The following is a 25,117-nucleotide window of genomic DNA, read 5'->3' on the forward strand; positions in this document are numbered from 1 at the left end:
CAGTATTGACTAAAATAAAAATTAGTGATGTCTGTCAAATGAAGAACATAGTTTGATGACATCAGGAGTTAAACTGTGTTCAAAGAGACCAGAAGTAAGCAAGAGTTTCACATCAAAAATATTAGTGAAGGATTATATGCAGTAATAAATAACTTCAAGCTTTTTCAAACCACTCAGGTGGGAAGGGACCACAGGACATCTCTCGTCCAACCTCCTTCTCAAGGTAGGATTAACACTTAATTCACAGCAAATTGCTCATGGCTTTTTGTTGTGCTTAATTATTGTCACAGTGAAAAGTAACCTCCTCAGCCCCAGTAACAGAGAGTACTTCAGTTTGTGCCTGTTGTCTCTTGCTGGTTTACCATGTTCTGGATAATGCTCACTCTTTCTTGTAAACTCAACTTAGGTACTGGAGGCTGCTATTAGGTCTCCCCTCACCCATCTCTCTGAGGCTGAAAAAGTCCAGCTTCCTCAGTCTCTCCTCTGTCTCGGTAGCTGGCCTCGCATGGAGTTTTCAACATCTTTCTTGCACTGATGTACCAAAAACCAGGCATAGTGTTCCAGATGCAGCTAATGAGTGCCAAGTAGAGAGGAATAATCACTTCACTTGATCTACTGGTTATGCTCCTGCTGATACAGCCTAGTATGCAGTTAGCTTTTATCACTACCAGGGCACCCTGCTAACCTGAAACCCAAGCAAATTTTCCTATTGATTTCAGCAAGGCCTAAATGCCAGACTGAACATCTAATAAAGCAGCCAACAGACAGGGAACAGTGGTAACAAAACAGCAAGCATATGCTTACAACAACTACTGATTGTATGTGTGTCAGAAAAGTTGAGATCCAGATATACTCATCCTGTTAAAATAGCTGCTTTCTACATGACTGACCTCAGTTTGTGAACCAGCCTTTACCTAGCTCCTTACAGAAGAGACATGAGAAATATTCTCTTTTCTCATACTACAGCATGTTCAGCCACAGCTTAAAAGTAAGCGAGCCATTTCTAAAAAAGATTAAAATATATTATTTGAGATAGGCAGAGCCAGTGGTACTGCTTCCTACTACAGAAGAGCTAGGAACTATTCCCCTACTCAAGCACAGGACTTAGCTAACAAATTTGCAAAACTAACCCCTGTTGTGTTTATTGCTATCGCAATTTATTTAAAACATGTTTCATTCTGGGGCATTACCAACACCTGATGAAAATGTGAAAAGCTGCATCTACTCTTTTGTCTTAAACAGAAAAAATGAACATTCAGTTTAACAAACCAATTTCAAGGATTTAAACCCTTTTCTCCTGCACAAAAAAAAAAAAAAACCAAAAACCCAAAACAAGAAAATACCCAGAAGTGAACCTTCAGCACAAGATGAAGGAGTTAAAGAATCTGACTTTTCCCTCTCTTACATCAGTTTGTTTTGAACACCAGGGCTAGCTAGAACATCAAAACACACATAGATACTGTTTATTCTAAGTGTTAGAGTTACAGCCCTGTTTTTAACCCATCAACAGCTTGCTATGTCTATCCATTCTGTTTGAATCACTTTCAAATTCAATCCCATCAACTGCAATGTTATCTTCAATTCTAAATCACACTGCAAAAACAACAGATTTGTTAATTCTTACACAAGCCAACCCACCAGAGCAAGATAAACAAGGTGAGTTAAACAAAGCACTTTGTTACTACCATCATGACAGAGATGTTACAGGATGCAGTTACTTTTAAGCATGATGAAAGTGAGTGTTCACATTCCAGCTCTTCAAATCCCTAAATGCTGCAAAAATTTTCCCAAGAGATTTGGCTTATGAATTAAGCACGAAAAAAAGAAAAAAGAAACCAAACAAACAAACCCCAAACCAACAAGCAGCCCTTTGCTGTGACTGCTTTAAGACAACTGTTGCTTGTACGGAAAAAAAGTCTCAAAGTTAGTTTCCATTTATAGAGCAGAAAAATTCTCAATTTGTGAAGTTACTAACTACATAAATATCATATAAACATGGGTCACAAAGCTTCTATAAACACCTCATTGAACTAAGGCAAGCTCAGATGATACACAACTTTGTCGCACCTCCTCCTGTCCCCTCACTATCCTGGTGGCATGGCTACTTCTCCAGTAATACACCTTGCAGGACCTAAGCTGCTATCACATGGTCTTGCATCTCCTCGGCTTCTGCCTGAAACATAAATGTGTATGTGGATACATGCGTTATTTCCCTAGCCATCCCAGAATTGTATGTAAAGAAACCATGTAACGCAAACCCACAAAATTAAGATTGAGGAACTGGAAACCTCACAGCACTTTCAGAACTTGTAAGGCAGTTGAGAACCACAGTTATCATAACAGTGCAAGTACATGTAATTATAATTTATTTATTGAAGTATAATTGGCCTACTACTAGAAATTTTGGGGGGTTTATAACAATTTAAGGTTTGACTTCTGTAGTATTTCACAGAAGGAACAGATTAAAAAAGTCACATGGAGAAAAATACAGTTTTTGAGCACAATCCAGTAGTTCCACGGGCAAAAACACACTATCTGTAAAGGTAGAAAGTTAACGGAAAGACTTCAAAAACAAACAACCAAGTTTCCTTTTTGTGATTTAATAGCAACAGCATCATCCCCGACAGCTGAGTTCCTATTAGTATACAAGCTTCACACCAATGGTAATTCAGCAGTGATCTTCCTTTGTATCAGTTGAGATTTTCTGCACGATCATGCCCCGTGTGCTACAGTATGGGTTATTAGGGAAGACAACTACATTGAAGCTAATTTTCCTATATGAAAGGAGCCCGGTGTTTCTAGGCTAAACTTTATTGATTTAGTTTTGACAGACTTTCTCCTTGGTGATTCTCTACCAATGAGTGAGGAAGTGTCTGTTCAAAAAGGAAACACATCGCATCATGGCTCAATATCTAGTATTACCTACGTAAAATGTCCTCTTTTTTTTGGACTGTGATCTCAAAAGTAGCCTCAGCTAAAGAAACAAATGCAAATAACCTCCCGAGAGGGTATTATGCCTTAGTTCAATTCCAAACTACTGCATATACTTTGCAATTTCACAAAGAATTGTAGAGCTAGGAGCTTAGCTCATTAACACAGTGGAGTAAGTTCCCAGCATGAATATATATAAACCTGTCAATAGACTTTTAGTTGAATGGGTTAGCTCCCACTGAAACCTACCAACACCTTAAACCCTTTTGTAGAAGCTAACTGATTTGTAAAAAAGCATGAAGCTTTATTTAAAGGTAAGCTTTAAGATATTGACAGCAAGAACTCAAGACATTATATACAGAGCTATCATCTATAATGCAATGAAAATGTCATAAATTGTAGAGAATAAATTGTTCTGATAGGGTTACCAATGTTCTCTGATAAAATTTCAACATTCATGTAGAAAAACTTGAGAAAAAGCTTTATGAAGCTGGTGCTGTAATTATCCCTCAGTTTAAGAAAACAAATACTGAAACGTTTTTGCCAGCAGAAAAAACACTTATAGGATAATAAAAAAGTAGAAAAATAAAATGAGGACTACGTAGGCAGCTCGAACAACTAATCATTCTAATGTTATGGAACGCTATATGTTTGTATTCAAAGCTTATAGTGTGATCCCAAAGCCATTTTCCAGATGATTTTCTCCCCCTCCCAAATGGCGTCTCCCAGGTGTTTCCCCCTGTCCATTATTATCCCAAGCATGCTGTGGAAGAGTATTTCTAGGCTCACTCCATTCAGTTCTGCTACAGATTTCTAACAAAGCCATGGAGAACTTACTCAGCTGGTTAAACCAAAAGCTTCTTACTTTGAGCCTCAGAAAAAAACAAACATTAACTGAGAAGCTTATATTTCACACGCCAGGAGCTCAGACAACTACCAGGGCAGACCATTTAAAATAATAATTGATAAAGAAATTATACATGTTGATATAGGAGCACAGATCTTACTACATCTCTCCATTTTCAAACTCATTTTTATAACTTCTATTTTAAATAACTCAGTCAGGAATCTAAGGGCTTGTTTTTGTTATGCTATTCTATTAACTCCTACGAGTGCCATTTTATTTTACAGGTTGCTGTACTTTACAGCATAAGTAGTTTGGCAAACGATACCGATATAACAAATTAACCTCTATATAGCCCTCTGACTACTCTGGAGTAGTCTATGGGACTGCGAAGTGCAATTTAAACCTTTTCCAGAGGACCAGTACTAGAGCTTCTAGATCTTTGCTATTCTTCCATTTTGAAGAGAACAAACAAACAAAAAACCCCCATACTCCCTAAAATCCCACAAAAGCTCACATTTTGCCCAGTTTCTGAAAGACAACTGCAGCCTTACTTTTTCAGCTCAGGAAAGAGATTAGGACAATGTAAAGAGCCTCTGGTTTTGTGAGGAAAAGTCAAAAGGCTATCCTTTCAGAAATGCTCTGTGGTCTCCAGCTAAACATGTACAAGAAAGTACTTTTTAATTTTAAACTGTTTGAGAGAGCTTAAGCATAAGCTTCCCATCCCATACACATGGTCATAGCACAGGTGAACACCATCTCACAGTGCTACAGAGCAAACTTCCTTTGGATACCACCACAAAGACATGGCATCATACAAATCAGAAGTGTTACTTCTACAGCAGGCTACAGCAGGTTTCATTAACAGTATATTATTGTCCCAAAAATCATAATCAAAGGGAAAGTTCTGCTTCAGACTAGGTGATGAAAACTGCAAAGCATGTTCCTAGAAGGACATTTAAATACTCTGTAATATTATTATCCCCATCATAGAAACTATTATTTTTAAAAATTTTCTACAGCTATGACTTTTCTCAAATAAGGGGATAAGGTTCTGAATAAACGCATACACAGGTACTGAGTACTTTCACTGCGTAAGAGTTTTTCCCTATGAAAGTTGGTAAGCACATTCTTCTGTTCCGTCAGGTAGCAACGAGACACGCAGCCATAGCCTGCTGAGTTTGCACCCCCACTGAAAAGCTAGTCTCTGCCCTGAGATCACCTCTCCTCACACATCTCATAGACGAGCATCCCTCACGCAGTTCAAGATTTATCTGTGGGCAAACCAACCTTGCCTGAACCAAACCGTGGAAGGCAGCTCTGAGATGGAGGAAGACTGGTGCTGCAGCAAGCTGGATACCCCCTGAATAGACACACCGTAGAGGAACGGAACACACAACACCCTTCTCACCTGCACAGGCCCCGGTGGAGAGAACAAGACTGCCTGCATAAGGGGTAAGCCAGCACCCTCCGGCCCACACAGCCTACTCTTTACAGCCGAGCATTTGATCCTCTGCCGGCCTCGGGACTCCGAAGCAGCGCCCCACCCGTGGGGGGGTCACCAGCCACCTCCCTGACCGCCCCCGCTCCGAAGGAGACCTGTGAGGTAAGGCCCGCCATTGCCACGCAACCCCCCCCCTCTCACCCCCTCCCACTTATCGCTGTACTCCCACAGAAAAAACGCCTCAGCGGTAACGGGGCGGCTCCAGCCCTCCCGAAAAGAGCGAAATCCCCTTCCACAAGGAGCAACTCCCCCACGGGTAGTTCCCCCTCAGGCACGAGCCCGCAGCTCCCAACGGCCACCGCCCGCGAGCCGCTGCTGCCCAGCCATCTGCCCGCGTCCGCCCCACGCGCGGGAGGGCGGGCGGGCGGGCGGGCGCGCGCGCCTTTGCCCTCCTCAGCCTTAAAAGCCGCGCTCCGACGCGCGCGTCACGCCGCGGCGCTCGACCAACCAGAAGGCGGCAGCGCCGGCGCCCGCGGTTTGCGAACCGAAGGCGGGTCCGCCTTTGAGCGACAGCCCGGCTCGTCCTGTCAGCTAGGAAGGGCACACCCCCCGCTCCCCCCTCCCTCTGCGCGCAAAGCGCTGCCGGGGAGGGGGCGGATCCCCTCTATCTTATCCGCCCCCCCCACCCCCCCCGCGGCCGCCCGCTACCTCCGCCCCTCCGAGGCGCGCGGTGGATCGACAGGCGCTTTGCCCAATCGGCGTGGGGGCCGCCTGCGCGGCGGCAAGGCTCGGGACCAATGGGAGCGGCGGCTGGGCGGAGGCCCGAGGTTTCCAAACGCTCCGCGGCGCCATGGGCTGAAAACTAAACCGAGATGGAATCTCCCAGTCTGAACCGGTTTGAGCCGGTTCCGAGTCTGTGGCATTAGGAGGGGGAGACGCGCCGCGCTCAGTCCCTGCTACCACCGCCGCCGCCTCCGCCGCCGTGCGTGCGACCTGCTCGTAGGGGAGCCCGCAGAGGGAACCGCCGGCGCGGCTGAGGGGAGGGGGGGGGGGGGGGGGAGGGCGAAGTTTAAGCGCGGAGCTGGAGGTGGGGGGGGTGGGAATGGGGGAGAACTGAGCGCCGGCCAGGCCAAGGGGAGGGCGGCAGCAACAGGAGTAGCGAGAGACCCCGCCGCACGGGCCCGGGCCTGGGCAGCCAGCGACGCGGGAGGGAGCGCCGCGGCCCCGCCGAGCCGGAGCTGGGGCAGCCGGGGCCACGAGGAAGGTAGAAGTTTAAACTCCCCCACCCCCCCCTCCACACACACGCCCCCCCCCATCCCTCCCCTTACCAGGGGTTTTGGGAGGCCGCAACCCCACGCCGACCCCCCCCCTTTCCCCGCCCCCCCCCCCCGGGCTCCCCGAGCGAGAGGAGGGAAGCGCGGCCCGCCAGCCGCTCGGGGCTGAGGGGAGGGCGCGGAGCCGGGCGCCCGGTGCGGGCAGGCCGGAGCACGCGTGCCGGGGGCAGCGCGGGGAGAGGAGTGGCCCTGAGCACATCGTATCCCATAATATACACCCGGCAGGGAGGAGGGTGCGCTCGTCTTTCCCCCCCCCCCCCCCCCCCCTTCGTTTTTGGGTTCTTTTTTAGGGGCCGGGGGGGAGGGTTATTTTTGGTGGTGTTTATTTTCATTTTTTTTTTTGGCGTGTGGTTAGAAACTTCGCTCACCCACCCCTACTTTTTGAAGGAAGAGGCTGCAAGAAACACCTAGGTAAGTCAGTGCTCAGGCTGCGGGGAGGAGGGGGGGGTTGCGATGAGTAAAGGCGTTGGGGGGCAGAGGGGGGGGGCAATGCGTGTGCTTGTGCGGAGGGCGCAAAGTCTGCGCTGTGGGAAAGGAGAAGCGTAATGGGCTGCGGGGCGGGGAGGGTGTGGGGCGTGTTAAAAATCGGGTTTGGGGTACGAGCATCCTAGGCCCGGCCGAAGGTTGTGCGCGGAGCCTCCCGCGGGTGCTGCGGGGCCGGGGAGCAGGGCGGGGGCCACCCCCCCCATACACCCCCCACCCCCCTTCCTCCTTCTTCCCCCGGTACGAAGGGGGCCGAGCGGGCTGGGAGGGCTTGGGATGGAGTGCGGGCAAAACTAGGGCCATAATCTGTAAATTATTAGGAGTGGAAGTTTCCAGAAATATTTTTGTGTGTCTGTGCAGCAGTATTGAAACGTCCGCCTGGATCACGTGGGGGGCCCCTGTATAGAGCGCAGGGCTGGAGCCGAGGGAGGGCGCGGAGGGGGGGGGGGGGGGGGGGGGGGAGGAGGGGCCGCGCCGCCGCCGGCCCGCCGCGCTCCGCTCCGCTCCGCAGGGCCCCGGCCCGCCCGCCCCCGGGCCCCGCCGCAGCCCGGCTCCCCGCACCCCTTACCGGGTGGGTGGCGGCGGCGGGGAGAAGCGGCGCGGCCGTGTCTGTGCGGCGGGAGCCAGGGGAGGCCGCCGCGCTGGGGGGGGGTGAGGGGGGGTGTGTGTGCTCTCTGTGGCGGGCGGGGCCGGGCCGAAAATGAACGCACCGAAGGTGTCGGGCGGATGATGATTTAATCTCGTACGCGGGCACACGTGTGGGAGCGAGCGAGGGAAGGAATCGTTTCGTGGCCGATTGCGGGTGCGCGAAGTGTAATGCGTTAGCGATGTGCTCCGTTTGATGCCGTGCAGCTGGAGGAATTTGCAAGTGATGCAACGAATTCGTGAAGAGGGTAGTGGGGCGGTAATTCACTCGCGTTCAGTAGTGGAATTGCATGCCTAGGAATGGGGCAGAGTGACTCTCCTAGTGCCTTTTTTTTTTTTTTTTAATGGCTTCCCCTAATGAGCTTTTAAGTAGCTGGGTTGAAGGTGCTCTAGGGTTCATTGTGAATACTCAACATTTATTACTATTAAAATGTGCGATTTTATTCCTGTGCACTATATGCTTAAATGAATTTGGTCTATCATAATAAGCTAACTGTTGTGTTAAACCTAAAGGTCCAGGGTCATCGAGAGTTGGGATAACTATGTAAACAGTGCTGTAAATGCAGTTCTTTTGACCTTCGGTAGATGTCAGATTCTTGCTATGTTGTAGTTCAGATTTTTTTTTTTTTTTCTTTAACTTTTCTGTTTCTGTTTCCCCGTTTATTGGTAGTGTTGAAGAACTGATTAGTGGTGGTTCTTAGAGCTGAGGCTTAAACCTGCTCTGGAGTTCAGGCATGCTAGGGAAAATAGTATAGGAGTCTAGTAAATCAAAGATTATAAGCTTCATGTGGGTATGCTGTTAAGAGTAGAAAATCGAGTTGATTGCAGTTGGTATTGACCACAAAGCCGCCATTTCTCTATTTCAGTTTGCCAGTAGGTAGGTCATTTTGAAGATAATGCTGGGAGTGGCAAAAGGCCCTATTCAAAACATTTCCTTTCTGCTTCCATGTGGTTAATAACTTCTCTTGGTCACGTGGCTCCTCGTTTGCGCTCTTGGGGTTTCATAAAAACCACCAAAAGAGGCTTAGATCTGAAATGAATGGCCCTACCTGGGGAAGGACTGATTTACAACATGTATTGTAGTTTCCAAACCGCTTTCCCGGCTCGCAGTTCAGCCATGGAGGCCAGATGTGAACAAAAAGGGGCGTGCCTGAAAGCATGCGTGTCTGGTGGGAGTATTAACCGCTCTAAGCTGCAGAGCGTATTAATTGGTGCAATTTCCTTTGAGTAGTGCTGCTTACTGACCCTTTGCGAGATGATATTTTCAAGTGTTCTTCTGAGCTAAAAGAATGAGATCAGCCTTCCCTGCTGTTTTGTTTCTTGCTTCCATAGTTAATGTTTCAATTTTGGAAATTTCAGGAGTTGGGGAAGGGGGGGGGGAAAGGGCAGATGTGGAGTGTGAGGTTTAATTTATTCTGGTTTCTACTTGGTGCTTATTTCCTTCTGGTTTTCCAGGTAGATGTTGTAAAAAGGCTGACTGGATGTTGAGATGGAGCCCTCAGAATGATTACGTTAGTGTAGCAATACTAACTAAATGAGTTTCTTTACTTCAAAATACAATTAGAATGTTTGGGGTTTTTGAAGTTAATATCTTTCTGTATAGAAGTAAGCAAAATTGCTTGACACTACTTGCAAATAGGCATTTCTAAACAAAAGATTTTCCTTGTCTGTATGCTACTCTAGGACTTCCACTTAATAAGTAATTTCTTGGGTTGAGGCACAGGTTTGTCTTGCTCTTTACTTTTGAGCATGGCTTAAATATGTAAGGCATAAACCAAATTCTTATTTACACATGAAGTTATTTAGTAAGTGCAGATCTGACTTCTAGCTTACTCTAAAGAAGGGGTTGGCTGGACGTAGGGGGGAGTGTTTCTGGAAGAGCTTCAGATTGTATCTTCCTGAGTATGCAGGTAGCTCTAGTATAACTACTTTAGTGATCTTGCACATGTCCAGATTTCCAGCTATTTCTCAAGTGAGCAGTTTTTATACGAAATTCATAGCTTTATGGAAGATTCTGAAAAGGAGGGTGAATGGCAGGAGAACTGCTGTAGAGGAGGAGGGAGAGAACTATGTGTTAGAGTTGCCAATGGCTGTGAGAAGGCAGCAATAAACTGGATCAGGTACTTCCAATGTGGGGGAGTGGTGTCAAAAGGTTAGACTTTTTTACCATCCCCGGTTCTCTGCTTCCTGGCTTATTTTCTTGCAATCTGTGATGGCCTTTATCTTGTACCAGTCTCTGGTAAGCATCTTATATGCGCACCCACAATCGTACACACCCCACCTGACTTTGCATAATATCGAGACTGCTATATCTAGGACAAAGAGTTAATGCATGTGTAGCTGGTTTTATGGGACCTGAAACCTCCAGTAGAATTCCATTTCAGTTTGAAGTGATCTAATGTGGTACGTCCAGTAACCTGCTGACTTAACACTCCCCTTAATTCATCCTCTCAAAGTGCCTTAAACAGTCAACTTCCTTAGTTTCAATGGTAATTTTTTACTTGCATGTAGTTAACTTGTTGTTTTTTTTTTTTTTTTTTCCCCGAGTATTTGAAAAATGCCTTCTGGCTAATTTCGTACTGTGTATGTAGATCACATTTCACTTCCGTAGCCAATTGTTAAAAAGCTTTTAAAACTGATCCTCTAAATGTGCACATTGGCCTTGGAAATTCGAAGTTTGACTGCGATGGCTAGTGTGGGTTTTGCTGGTAATGACAGCCAGGTATTTCTACTAGCAAACTTACTGGTTTATACATGTTTAGGGACTGGTAGGGTTAAATTAAGTTTTAGCTTGCTGATAGTACAGCCCATTGACTAGTCAGACTCTTAGTGTGTGTTATAGCTGCTGAAGACCCTGAGAATTGGTTTGGGATAGTGATGTGTGAATTTTTCAGAAAGTTTGTCCTGCTACTTCCTTAACAACTGAAGGAGTGTTGTATTCAGTGCTGTCTAGTACTGATAACATAGCTCATATCATTCAAATGAGATGCTTAAGTTGGAGCATATGCTTTAAAACTACATCTAGTAAAAATTTCTTATTAATTGATGACATTTTTAAAATTTATTTTGCAGTAATCTATGCCAGCAATTATGACAATGTTAGCAGACCATGCAGCTCGTCAGCTGCTGGATTTTAACCAGAAACTGGATATCAATCTGTTGGACAATGTGGTGAACTGCTTGTACCATGGAGAAGGCGCGCAGGTAATGTGGACTTAGAACCTACGTTTATTGACCGTGTTTAACCTGACAACAAATGAGTTGAGCAAAATTAATTCACTTTAATAAAGATCAGTAACATGAGTGAATTTACTCTGCTAGTGATTGGAATATTACTGGTGACTCACGTGTCCTGGTTTAAAGGCAGATTTCGTGTAATGAACATTGAAATGATACTTAAAAAAATGTTAGTGTGGCTTCTTTTTTAGCATGCCTTCTGCTGTTGCAAGGTATTAGCGTACGGTTTGGTAATGTCACTTCTAGTTGCAGTTTGCCTTCTCTGACTTAGTTCCTCAGGAGGGTCTGAGTTACCTGTTATTTATTACCATGGACAGGATTGTGAAACTATAAATTTAACATTGGCCTCACTGAAGGACTGTATTGAAAAATATTAACGATGTTGTTGCTGTACTGGCACTTGTAAAGAAGCATGTCACATTTTAGAGAAGAGTTTGTCCTTTCTTGTGTCTAGTTTTTCCCCATTACCGTTTGTCTGCACAGGTTCTTCTTGCACTCTTTTCTTTCGACTTAGTGAAGTCTTAGTTTAAATTGGGGGAATATGTGCATCTGTGTGTTTGTATATATTGTCTTGAAAGTGAATCTTGTATTGCTTTTATCTATTTCTTGGAACTACTTTGGAAATGAGACTTAAATGTTGAAAGCAAGTATTGCTACAAGGGTGTTGGCATAGTTCCTCTTCTGGCAAATTTTAATCGTTCATGCTTAACAAATTGGGAGTTTCAGTGTCAGGCATCTCTTACTCAGATATACTTGCACAACAGCAAGTGAACTAAAATGAGACAAACTAGCTGATGCTTTTCTATTCCTTCCAACTGCTAGAATAAACAGTAATATACTTGCTTATACTTGCTTTGTCTATCTCTCTTAAAAAGAAAAAAAAAAACAACCCAAAAACCTTTTGTAAGGCTTACTAATGCGATTCCTGCAGGTTCTGAAATACCTTGCTGTTTTTTAAAATATTTGCGTTTTGAGTTTCCTAAATTCAGTTACTAGCTGTAGGTTTTGAAATGATCATATGACATAAAACTGCTTGTAGCTTTTGCCTGAAAAGTGTATGTACTTCTGGGTGCTAGTTTAGTAAGTGATAAGTTTGTTTACTGCCTTACAAAATAGGTAGTGCTTATAGTATTGTTTGGGTTAAATGGAGTTTAAAAAGTTGGGAAAGTTTGTAAGGAAAATGGAGGATTAACACTAAATACAGTGATCAAATTGCTATTGTTCTGGTATTGTGAGAAGTTGCTTCACTTAAAACAGATGGGTATAGTCTCTGGTATTTAGAAGATTGATTCAGTAAGAAGCAAAAATTGAAGAGTTGGCACTTAACTGGCAAAAGTGAATTATGATACAAACTTACTATAAATACATGTATTAATATATGTCACTTTAATGAAGATTTGGTTTGCTCTTTTAGTACTTTCCCAAAGGTGGAGACAGATTCCAGTAAGTCTGTGAGCTCTTATATCTTCCAAGGAGTTTAAAATTTCCTACAGGAAAAAAAACGCTCCTCTCTGGAGCCTGACAGCTCAAATCATGTCTTAAAGGGTGGCAGCATTAATAGATGGTGAGGAAACTAAATACTAAATTTGGGAGATTAATAGTGGTTTGCCTGGAATAGGTAAGGTAGTGTTAGGGTAAAAAAGGTTTAGAGTGCAGCCTGGATGGCCCATGCTGAACTTGCTTTTAGATTCACCTGCTCCTCCTCCTGCTTAATTGTTATCTCTGCTTGCAAAGCTCTTCTCTGCTGATCTATAGTAGGCAAGAAAGAAACTGTTTTCTGTCCTCGAGTTTTACATTTTTTTCTTTTCTTAGCTTTTTTTTGGGGGGAGTATACTACTCTGAAAAGAAAGTATGTCCCCGACCCCACCCCAGTCCAACACATGACTAAGGAGACTGTAGAGAACTTGTAGATATTTACCTGAACTCATCCCAGACTCTTAATTCCACTGGTCTGTTAGACCTGCACATGTCCAGGAGGATTATTTGCAGCTGATTTTCTGTTTGGTAGCAGCAACACAGTGAGGCTTCAATCTTGATTAAGTGTTACTGTCAAATTTATACTGTTTTTATAAAACAACTAGAATTATGTTCAGAAAAGAGGTTAGTGGGTATGAGAGCAAACTTTTCAGTGCTTGGGAGAATGATACTGAGTATTTGTATTTTGCTGGTGTTGAAATTTTGTCCAGTGATACGTAACCAGTATTAGAAGCACTAGGGAGGCCAGTATAAAAACACACACAGGTTGAACCTGGAAGTAATACAACTGTTCTTTCCCTCTTAAACTAAACTGCATCAAAAGTGCCTATTTTTGTTTGTTTTTTTTCATTAATGCTCTGATGTTATACTATGACAGTATTTGTTGTACTGGTTTTGGACTTAAAATGAACACTTGTGTAGTACTTCTTCATATCAAATCTACAGGGAATTACTTGCTAGTCAAAGTCAGTATCAGACTGGAAATTGCTCCACTATGCTCAATTATATTAAGTAGGGATGCTAGTGTTGTACGGATATTTCCAACATCCTTGCTTTTTACTGTTGTAGCTTTCAATTTTAATTTGGTAAATCCCATACCTGATTTGTCTGTTTCTCACATTATATGTATATAGATTTTGGTTGTTGATGGGATTCCTGTCTTACTGCAAATACATGTTTTGTTATACGAGTTGATGATTAGCTCAAGTATGTTCTTGTAGCAGACTAGAAATCTGCATAGCTGTAGTAAGTTTAACTGAAGTTAATTCTAAAGTAAAAGCTTAACTGCTTTGTAATTCCATTGAATTGGCTCGACAGCGCAATGAAGGAGTCAACTAAGTTCTGTTAATTGTGATGTAAAATGTTCATCTTGGTGGTAAGACAGTGATGATGCTTGTAGATGATATAATTTGCAGCAAGATTTGTCAGTACACTGCAGTTTTGGAAATAACTAACATAATTTCACTCCCTGAAAAAGTGCTTGTGGACCTCGAGGCTTATGAAAAGGATAGCTAAAATTAATTCAGCTGTTTCAGTGTGCAATTGCTTCAGATGAGGTTTTGCAAATTACTGAAACTATAGTACCTAGTACAGTAATTGGTAATGTCAGTCCCAAGGAAGAACAAACCATTACCATGACCAGCTCCCTTCATCCTGCCCAGTCAGTTTTTATTACTGTTTTGTAAACTTAGATCAAGGGATTCCTCAGAAGTAGGGATTGAAGACCTCTGTAGCTCAGCTCAGTGGTTCTTCAAAATCAAATCAACAGTTGTTACATCAACAACTTTTCAGCATGATACAGTACTTCTTAAAGCTGGCATTTTAGATGAATGCTTCCAGTAGAGCTAGATTGCTTTCTTGAAGGGGAGAAAGCTTCATTCCCTAGTATGTTCACCCTGTAATGTGTGTTGTTCTCACATACTCATGGCTGGTCTAGATAGATTCAGTATGGAAGAGTGGAAGTAAATAAATGACAGTCCTGCATCAATGCATTTCTGGAGTTAGGTTGTTGATAAACTTTTTAACTGTCATGCAGAAGGAGGTTTAGGAGACTTGTTGCTCCTGATCGAATTCTGCTTAACTCTTGGATAAGTGATTTAAAGGCCTGTTATATGTTAATGTCCTCACTGATAGTATATAATTTTTAAAAATAATCTAATACTAATATTTTTTTTTATCAAACTTACTTTTAGCAAAGAATGGCACAGGAAGTCTTGACTCACTTAAAAGAACATCCTGATGCGTGGACAAGAGTTGATACTATTTTGGAGTTCTCTCAGAACATGAATACCAAAGTAAGCAAATTAACTTGTATTTATTTGGTTTTCCTCTTTCTTCCATTCATAAACTTTGAGGAAGGTATCTCATTTTTAGCCGTAGACCTTCTTGATTCAAACCATATCTTTTTAATTGTCTTGTTCCCAAAGTTGGCTTTAAACAAGAACTGTAAATGGACAAAACATTTAAACCTCCTTTTACATTGACAAGAGTTTCTTTCTCCTTTTTTTTTTTTTAAAAAAAAAAAAAAAAAAAAAGAGGAAGAGCTAAATTGGAAATATGCTTGCTTTTTTTTTTTTTTTTTTTTTTCCCAAGGCACACACAAGCATAATGCCAGTTTCAAAGACTGGTGTGTGTCTGTATACATCTGAGTAATGAAAAGTCTCCTAGAGCCACATTTTGTCCTTGGGTAAGTGCTTGGCTGTTTTTGATGATAGAGAGCCAAGTGCACGTAACTGAGGAGAGAATTTGTCCCTAGGTGTGTTGAGGACAAAATAGAAACCTTATTAGGCCAAGATTTTGATCAATCAGTGAAAGTTAAGCACCCCAAACTCTTTGTAGTATGAGATTAGTCTTTACTAATATACAGAACACATTTGCTTTGTACTGCTGTTTTAAGTCCATCCATCATGGTAGAAACTAAAAAGCGACAGCATTCAGTTTTTTTCTACAATTTTAAATGTTTTACCTAAGACTTCTGAAGTTTGAACAAAAAGTTGATTGAAATGTATTTTCACTGTTTTAAGTTTGATGATTATTATCTCAAATAACTGACATGCATGTTTTTCTGCTTGATACACACCGTGTTCAGACAGAAAATAATCATGTTTGGATGGTTTCTGAAATCAGGCAGTATTCATGAAACGGTTCCATTTTTTTCGTTGCTCTCCAAAGTTTAGGGGAAAACAGTTTAAAGAACTTCCTCAAAGTGCTAACCTTTAAGTAACAGTGTTTGCCTGTTTGCTTGCCTGGTAAACTTTGCTTTTTATACTGACAGACATTACTAATGTTTAAGTTGATTTATCAACAGTATTTTTAAAAACTCAAATTTGTCTTGTGAAAAATGAGATGATTAGAGGAACAGAAAGAAAGCAACAGGTAAAGAATTCTTCAATTTACATAAATTGCAAATGATTTGGTGCTAAATTTATGCACTATGACATTTGGCTTTTATGCAATCATATTTTTTCTTTAATTAAAGCTGTTAACACTACCTGATATTAATCATAATGTTCCATTATGTTGATTGCTTGTAATAGGAAGAAAAGGGGTGTCTTCCTGTGCAACTGACACAGCTAGGCTTTGACGGCAGGCCTCCACAAGGTCTACCCTTTTGATTCCCTTTAACTGAATTCTGTTCATCAATTGTTTTTGTTTCTTGGGAGGTGGGAGGGAAAGGGATTCGGTGCATAGAATAAGTAATAATAAGGGTACCATAGAAATTTCTACCACAGGGATCATTTCATACTTTTTTCCAGTCTTTGCTGTTACCTGTCCCTCATCTTCATAACTGGGCAGTGAATTGCCATTAGACGATTAGAAATAAGCAAACCAAGAGCAAAGGAGTTTTGAAAGACTTTTATGTGCAGTTTAAATGCGTTCACATGTACTGTTGCAGTAGCTGATTAAAAAGTGCACTTCTGATAGTTCAAATGGCAAAACTTGTAACTGGTGTCAGTGACTTTTTTTGGGCTCGGTGTGTATCGTTACTGGGGAAATATCCAGAAGTAGAACCATCAGAACAAATGAAGCTTAAAAAAACAAAATATCCCAGTAAGTCCCTTGCAGTGTTCGGGGAGGCGGCTGAAGCCTTCAGAGATAGTATGACAAGAAGGATGTGTAGGTGAAGATTGTATACAGTAGTTTTATTACTGCTGCCATTTAATTTCATGTGTGAGTGTTAGGAAAAATGAATAATACTAGTACTGAGGAAGAGATGAACAAGATGCTAGCAGAGGGCAGAACTGAAGTCACATGTACAAAAGAATGAGTCGAAACCTAGACAGCATGAACCTCTTCACAGTTCAAGATACATGAGCCTGAATTAGATACTTGGGCATACAATGAGGGATAGATGTAGCAAATTGCTAGACGTGCCTGTCTTTTTCTTTGATTCAGAGGAAATCCTAAGTGGGGGGACAAAAAGACTCTAAAGATGAGGTCTTTCCTTAGTTTATGTCAGGATTTTAATTTTTAAGTTTTGGTCATCTAGTGCTTTTGTAAAATAAAGTGAGACTTGCTATTCTGGTCTTAAAAGCTAAATAAGTGGAGTTGTGGAAAAAAGTTTGGCTGCAAAAGGTTAACGTTTTTTGGTTAGCTATTATCTGAAAGGGCTATTAATACATGTGCCTATAGAATCTAGAAATTTAACTAGTGTTTAGATCTGCTTCAGGGAAGTTACCACTGATACCAATGTTCATACTTTCAACATTGTTAGAAGCTTTTGTAAGTGTGTTTTGTATTGTGAGCCTGGATCAGTTGCAGATGCTGTCTGTAAATCTATAGCAGTTGCTGAAATGACTTCCTGTGAAGTATTTTGCTTAAGAATGTTTTCATACATTTTCCTTCTGCGCATTCGCTTGATTTCATTTAGCCTTTATGTTAAGTAATTAAGTAAATGTACAGGTTAAAATTTAGTTGCTAGACTTTGCTGCTGACTATGAAGAAAAAAATGTCCTGCTAACTTTCTGTTAATATATGATTTTTCTTGCTACCCAAGATTTTGGAAGGTGACAGAATATTTAGCAAACGTAGGATGTACCTGTGAAACTTGTGGGAACTTGGGTCAGATAGAAAATTAAAGGGATATAGGTTATGTTAAGATGAGAACAGCAAAAATAGTATTTTAATACAATGTAGTTTGGGACAGTCTACATTGTGTTTTTGGTTGTTTGTTTTTTTTTTTAATTTAACTGAAATTTATATGATCCCTTTGGTTGAAATGCTAATGATACTACTTTGTATAACAACTAACCATTTTAAAGAAGAACTCTTATTCTCAGCCAAACTTTTAACTGTGAAAACTCAAGTTTACCTTTCAGGCATTGATGTGATACTTTTTTCTTCCTAATCCACTGCAGATTGAGTAAATGCAAAACTTCTTGTCCCCTTTTCTCTTCTGTCTATTCATGCTAATGGGGTTTTACATATTAAAGTTCCTCGATCGTATAATCACAAACTTCTTTCCCTGTTACTGTGAGTTGGCAGTAGGGACAAATGGGCAGAGGGACTGCCCTTACTGATTACTTTGCAAACGTAACGGTTTCGGGTAAGAACGTAGGAAGGAATTCCTGAAAGGTAAAAGGATTTTCAAGAGCTTATTCACACTTTTATTAATCTTTGACTGAGCACAAAAGTTCATCTTTAAATAGTAGAAATAGCTGCCATATTGGGGTGGGTATTGAAATTAAATAAACCTGTGGGTTGTCTTGCTGTTCCTAAAGTAACACACCAGTGAAGTTTGGGTAGTACTTTCTTTAGAAAGTGCCAGTGTCAGGACATGTGATGCTAAGACAAGATTTTTTTTTTCAGCTCTTAGAGGAACGATAGGAAGCTTGAGACCATCCAAGCTGCTAAATATTTTAGGAGCCTGGTTGTGTTAATACTTGAACATGAGAGCAGTCATTTATGATGCAAATTCATATCTGGCTGCTATTTTCTCTTCTCCAGATAGCCAAAATTGTCTGCCAGAGGGCTTCTCGTTATTATTCCCCACCCCCCTTCCTCCCCGCCCCCTCCTGGTGTGAGCATGATCAAACAGCAGGACTTAGTGTAGCAAAGAATAAACCAAGAAAACAAAAAATGCATGAAACCTCAGTAAATGGGTGAATAGACATGTATTTAATAAAATTATAGTTAAATAATCTTGAAGTCTTAGATGTTAAGTGTGAATGTCTGATTGAATGAGAGTCCTGAAAGTAAGTTAGTCCTACAGTAATGTACTCACATTCTGTTCTTCTCCAATTTCAGTATTATGGACTGCAAATCTTGGAAAATGTGATAAAAACAAGATGGAAGATTCTTCCAAGGAACCAGTGTGAAGGTAGGGAGGGATTTTTGTCTTTTCCTCTTAACTTTGTGTATTAACTGAGGTTTAGACTGTCAGTTGCCATGTAAGTAGTTTTCAGCTGCAAATACGATTAGGCTAGTAACTTTTTGTCATGTATTAAGACCATCGGTGCTTTTCTGGGTGATGAAACTGTGCCTCTCCCTTTTGTGATAATGGTCTCAGTGGGGTGGTGAGCACCTGAAATTCTCTAGATGTCATGGGAAGGAAAAGGGTATGACTGATAGTTTTGAAACATCATTTCTAAAGTCTTGTGCTGACTTACAGGCCAAATTTATCTGAAGAGGTTTAACCCTAGGCAGCTTCTGAGGGTAGCTCCTGGCTTTGAGGTAAAAGTTTTGAGTCTCTGTACTTGGCACAGGAGGTCCTCTTCAGCCTACCTGGGCTGTGGATGCAGCCCTACCAGTACGCTGCTGTTTTTCTGGTAGACTGTGGTCCATCTGGTAGCATGTGTAGATACATGTAACTTTTTTGAAACTGTAAGCAGTCATAATTATTTTAAAATAGAAACAGTGAGTAAAGGCATAGTCTTATCTATTAATAGTCATTCATTCTTTTAGGCAGTGAGGTACTCTAAAGTCTGTTTTAATTCACTTAAGTGTATATGCAGCTAGATGGATGTAATTTGAAACACAGTGTAGGGCAAACCCCAGTCTTCTGTCACTGCAAGGAGTCTGAAAGTCTTAAAATAAACAGTGCGTTTTGTTTTTGTTTGTGTTTTTTTTTTTTTCCCTTCCATCCCTTATAGCTTGCAATGTTTGTTGAATTTGAGATGTTAGCTATAGTAAATGGAGGTACCTCTGCAGTACAGGGTTAGTGCTTGTTAGCGTAGCTTTCTCTCAAGTCATGATAACTTGGACTTCAAAACATTAACTACAACTCCTTTAAATTCTTGACAGTGAATGTTGTCACCATTCTGTACTTGGCTTTTTACTAAAAGCTGGTTTTGGAGCTCGTTAAAGTGATTCCAAGTTTCTGTGTTCTGCTGTGAGCTTTTATTAACAATGCTAAGATAGGCTTTAAATTTTTACTCCCAGTGCTTAGGTTCTAAATGTTGATGAAAATAAGTGGGCAGAGGAAGATTTCCACATCTTTGTGGTGGTTATTCTTCTCACTTTCTCCTCCTCCCTTCCAACTATAGGTTAACTGATAAAGTGTAGTTCTCTTTGAAAGTGGAAAGTCTCTTGGAGACAGACTTGTAGGTTTCTAGGGAACAGCTTCAACTAAGGTTCAGATATAACCATGTCCTTTTGATAAACTAAGGGAGCACCCTGAAGTTGTCTTCTATGTGCTTTTTAATAATTAGAGTATCTCAACTTATTCGTGTCTTGTAACATTCCTGACTACGAGCACTTAGTTTCTGCATTTGGAAGTTGTTTTCCTACAGTTTTGGGCTGTGGGAGCTGGGCAGGAAGAAAGTAAGGAGTCAGTAGTTAGAAGCAATTACTCAGCTTACTACTGCCCACTGGTGAAGGGAGGTGTAGCAGAATAGGAGATGTCACAGACGTAGGCTTACTTGATAGTTTGGAACTGAACAAGTGCCTAATACAGAATATAATTCCATCATTCTAAATTTTAAAAGTAGGATGAGTTTGATCACTGTGCTTTGGGTCATATTATTTCAACTGTTCTTGAGCTGCCAAGATAATACTGGATACATAGCGTAAATGAATTGTGAAACTGATATATTCTTAGATTGCATTTTAGTTTTTTTGTTACTTCACTGTTTGCAGTCATGGTAGTGTACTGTTTGACTGGTTCTTGTAATCTGAGAAGATGCAATAACTATAGCTGGATACATTACAATGCAGAATAAAGTCACTGTCTGTAGTTGAGCAATCAAATTCAAGTTTTCTATTCTTATTTTTCCTGACATTTGTACTTCTGAAGACTCCAGAGGAAAAAAAAATCCTTCATTCTAAGAAATGTGTGTCTTGAGTTGAACCTTTTAAAAATTTTTCCCTTTCACAGAGCTAAACTGAAATGATAAAATTGACTTTTATCCTCACGTTTTGGGGGAATTGAGTTAGTTGGCTTTTACTTGTCTGGTTTCTCCTGTACATCAATAGAAGAGGAACCAGATATATTTAGCATTTGATCCATCTTGGCCTCACTGGTGTAGGGTGGAGAAGCAATGCTTCATATCTAATCCAGTTTAATCTGGTCTGTGGTGGTGGTTGGTTTTTTATTTTTTTGGCTGGTACAAAAGAACTGTTCCAGAGCTCATTCAGGTGGTTTGATTACCTGGGAGATAAGACTGGTTACATTGAGGCTTCCTTGATTCTGATTTCAGTCATTCCCCTAGTTGACAGGGTTTTCCTTTTTGAAGTGTAACTAATAAAATACGAGTGCAGGAAACTGAAACTCAATACAACAAAGTAATGCTTAGTAAGAAAGCAATTCATGCAGGTTATAAATCAGTTAATTTTACCATGTATCTTTGTAACACGTAACATGTCTAAATTGATTTGTGTAGTAAATACAGATGATTGATCTACTTTTGGTTAAGATGAAACTAAGTCCATTTATGTAAAAATACTGTTTTCCCTTTGTAGCAGTAGCAGTGCTTCAGAGTTGAAGGTTAAGAACAGATCAAAATTGGGCTGTTGAATGAAAAAGTTTTTGAAACAACCTCTCTGAAAAATCTTGGCGAAATAAAAAACATCATTAAGTACAGAGCCTGAACTGTATTTTTTGAGTCTGTGGTGTTTTTTTCTAGATTAACCTCAGGTAGTACATCAGAATGACTTGTTGGGCCTTGAGGTTAGCCAGGGTTTTGTTACTGCTTCTGTCTGAATGTTGGGAGGTTTTAGCTTCAGCCCTGGATTTAGGAATGCAAGGAGGCAAATAAGTTTTTAGATGTATTCTTTGGACTTGAAACTCCATTCTTAAGTGTGCTTTTATTTTAAAGTAGCTTTGGGTCTTGAGCTCTTCTGGCCCTGGTACCTTTTAACTTGTAAAAAGTTTTTGTCGTTCCTCATATGTCCTTGATTTTGAAGGTTGAGGATTGTAAGCACTTTCGGAGAGTTCATCTGTATCTTCCCATAATTCTAAGAGGAATCAGTTTACATCTCTATAATACTTAGGTGGTTACACTGCTGTTTCTTGTTCTTGATTTTGTTGTTGTTTTTTGTTAGCAGTTTGAACCAATTGCTTATCTAGACCGAAGTAGAATTATGGGGCACAGAACTGGTAAAATTCAGTTAAATCAGATGCCTGGCCTGCATGCTCGACCGTGAGACATGTTTAGTCATGGACTATAGCAATGGATTAGAGTTGCGCTTTATTATGTATTTAGTCCTTAAGAGAATGCTTTGGATTGCTCTTACACATAATGATGTAATGTGGTTTTTTTCATTCAAACCTTACTGAGGCTGCTTTAGTGAAAAGCGGGTGGCATATTCCAGAACATGCCTTACAGTGACAAATTTGGCTTATTTTCAGAGTACTGTACCATCATTTGCAAATGAAAGTTTTGAGTTTATTGAGGTGATACTAAATTGCTTTGACACCTGATAATGTGTAGAGTTGATTGTTTAATAATACTTACAAAGGATGTAATTTGATTAAAGTGCTATGGTCTCAGTAGGACTTTCTCTTCCAGTGTGAAAACCTGCCTAGAAATAAAGGCTTCTTGGTCTTCCAATTCAGTGATATGTTTCATTAATCCTGCAACGTGAAATGAAATTCTGTTTCCTTGAACAGAGTGAGCTTGTCTGGAGTGTTTTGAGCTGGATGAATAAGCACTTCTTCATTATGAAACCTGAATTGCTTGTACAACTTTTTCTCATTTTGAAATGGGAAAGGGGCGGGGAGAGCCGGGCAAGTGAAGTGTTCAGAGAAAGATGCAGTTTAGTGGCTCACAGGAAGGTCTTAGAGTTAACTCTAAAGCTTTTAGTATAGTAGAAGCTGCTGTAGAAGAGATTTTTTCTGTCAAGTGATTAGATATTTTAATGGAAATTTCTGGCGTGCTTCATGAAGAGATGTGTTCTGACTCCGTGTAAAGAAGGGGGATTGAGCTACATGGCACTTCTGGGGGGAGGGGCAAGATAAGCTCTGTGCTCTTCTTAAGAATTTATTTTTCATGCTGAAAACCAAATAGATAATGGATTGATCGGGTTCACCACTAATGGGTAAAGATGATTTGTGGGACAACATGGGAAAGCACTGTTTCCTAAGACCAAGAGTGAGATGGTATTTTGACCACATTTTGGGATTACTTAAACAGTTTAGTGTGTGTTTGCATACAAACATCCCTGGAGGGGACAACTCAGCTTTGGGTCATGAAATTATAATTTCAGTTGCAAAATAATGTTAATTTGCTGAGCTACATGTCCACCTGCTTCATTAATGCCTCTTACTCTTTAATATTAAAGTGGAGAATTTGTTAATTTTAGTAAACTAGTGTAAACTCAAATCTGCAGCACCAGCTAGAAAAATTTTCAACATGTTAAATGGTTGTGCTCTGTAACTATGTAAAGGGATGTGCTTGTATGTCCTAAGTACAAGAACGGTTTTGCCCACAGGTGTGCACTCACTGACTCTGTGTTCATGGTAACATTCTGTATTCAGTCATGACAGGAACTCCTCTGAGCTCAGGTTACACAGCCTAGATGAGGTGTAATAGCTTCTAAAAACACATCCAAAGATTGCACTCTAGGATATTTCAGAATTCTCAAGTTCAGACTGCAGAATTTACTGATGTTGGATAGTGTGATGTTTCTCGCTGTCTTAGTCCAGCTCTATTTGCAGTTTGTCACCTGTGAAAATACTTTCCCTCCAGAAAGTTCTTCAGTTTTACTGTATGTTTGTCTCCTGTAGAGGAGCAACTTTCACATAAGGACTACAGTATCCAGTGTTCATCCAGAAACGTTCTAAAAGCCCTTGGATTAATGTCCTTGCCCTATCCTCCTTTTTTTGTACTTTGTACAAAAGTACTTTTTATACTTTGCCTACCAGAAGATGCTCACAGTGGCGTTAGTCCAGCTGTTCTGACAGTGATGATGTCCAGCCCTTCTGAAAATTAGAACACAGTTTGAGGTTGGAACTAGGCAGATCTACTACTTAACAGCTGTGGATAAACGTGTTCCTCACCTGTGCACTTTCTGATGTCTGAGCCAGTACTCATGCTTCTTTGGACCTTTAGTGAACTGGTTCAGGGAGCTAAGCTGGTAGAAAATAGTTTTAAAACTATTGAACTTCTCCATTAACTCGATTTTTCTATTATTTCAGTCTCTGAACAAGTTTTTGAGCAGGTGCTAGGACTGCTAGTGCTGTCTCAGTGAAAGTTTTGGAATGGAAAACAGGATCTACTCCATTTGGTTGTAGGTTGTCACAAGATCAGTGTAGTTGTGGTTCTTTAAGAATGTTATGTGTGTCCTGGGTGTTGTGGTTGGGGGTTTTTGGTTGGTTTTTTTTTTTTTTTTTTGTGTGTTGTTTGTTTTTGGTTGGGGTTTTTTTTGGTGTTGTTTTTTAGTTGTTTTTTTTTTGTTTATTTCTTTTATTGGAAGGTCTATTTTCAAAGAATGTCTGTCTCTTCCTGTTTGGCTCAGTGAAGGGTCTGAACTTGGCAATTGTGTTACTGTCTTTAAGACTTGCTCAGCTGCTTCTATGATTGAAGGAGACTTAGTCAGTGGTTGTATGACTTCTCTGTGTCCTGTACCTGTCTCCTTAGAAAAAGACTTCCCTTTAAGTTCTCAAAACACACTGATTTTAGCAAATTCAATGGGCCACCACCCTTGAGTGGTTTCTTGGACATGTTCTGCTGAAAAATGTAACTAGCTTATGTGTTGTTTTTTGTTGGAGTATAAATCTGAAATGTTTTTGTTATATTGAGAGAGTTATCTTTCCTGTGGAACAAGAAAGAAATGAGCTATTAAGTATGGAGCAGAAACCACAATGCTTCAGGGTTTTATTTTTTTTTTATTTTTTAATTTTTTTTTTAAAAACAAAACAAAAAAAATGCAAACCCACAAAACAGTAGAAAATTCTATTTAAGCCAAAAAAAGCATTAGAGAATTGGATAGCTGCTGCTTTTAAGGCATTAAGAGTATGACTTTGTTCACTGGATGGAAGACCTTAGAAGCCTGCAGCATGACGTGTGAAAACTAGCAATCTTTTTAGGTTTTTTGAGCTGTGGTCACTTTTTTTTTTTTTATCTCCAGTGGAGAAGTTTTGGAGCAGAGCAACCGTTCTCATCTTCTGATCTCAAGGCCAGATCAGTGGTAGCATAGCATGCAAGTTGTAACTGAACAGCATATTACAGTTGATACATCAAGATGGAAAATACGTTGTTTTGGAGTCGGAACTCTTAAGAACAATACTCACTTTCTAATTCCTTTTTGAAATGCAAAGAATTGCAACAGTAGGCTTCCCTGAGT

The 25,117-nt window shown here is 40.9% G+C and overlaps 1 protein-coding gene across 4 annotated transcripts in view; it reads left to right on the forward strand.

Annotated features, from left to right (window-relative positions):
* Window positions 1–6,042: 6,042 nt before the first annotated feature.
* Window positions 6,043–25,117, forward strand: part of XPO1 (exportin 1) — a 40,367-nt gene continuing 21,292 nt past the window's right edge. The window contains exons 1-5 of one of the 4 annotated variants that reach the window (XM_042789498.1): window positions 6,043–6,201; window positions 6,909–6,964; window positions 10,754–10,885; window positions 14,587–14,688; window positions 18,641–18,713. In XM_042789498.1, coding sequence (XP_042645432.1) covers window positions 10,760–10,885; window positions 14,587–14,688; window positions 18,641–18,713 — 301 coding nt within the window. In that variant the 5' untranslated portion in view covers window positions 6,043–6,201; window positions 6,909–6,964; window positions 10,754–10,759. Of the gene's footprint in view, window positions 6,202–6,297; window positions 6,484–6,908; window positions 6,965–10,753; window positions 10,886–14,586; window positions 14,689–18,640; window positions 18,714–25,117 lie in introns of those variants that run through there. The other 3 variants (XM_042789500.1, XM_042789497.1, XM_042789499.1) reach the window with 3 other exon arrangements.

Source organism: Tyto alba, unplaced genomic scaffold, assembly GCF_018691265.1.
Source record: "Tyto alba isolate M040663 unplaced genomic scaffold, T.alba_DEE_v4.0 Super-Scaffold_16, whole genome shotgun sequence".
NCBI classification, from domain to species: domain Eukaryota; kingdom Metazoa; phylum Chordata; class Aves; order Strigiformes; family Tytonidae; genus Tyto; species Tyto alba.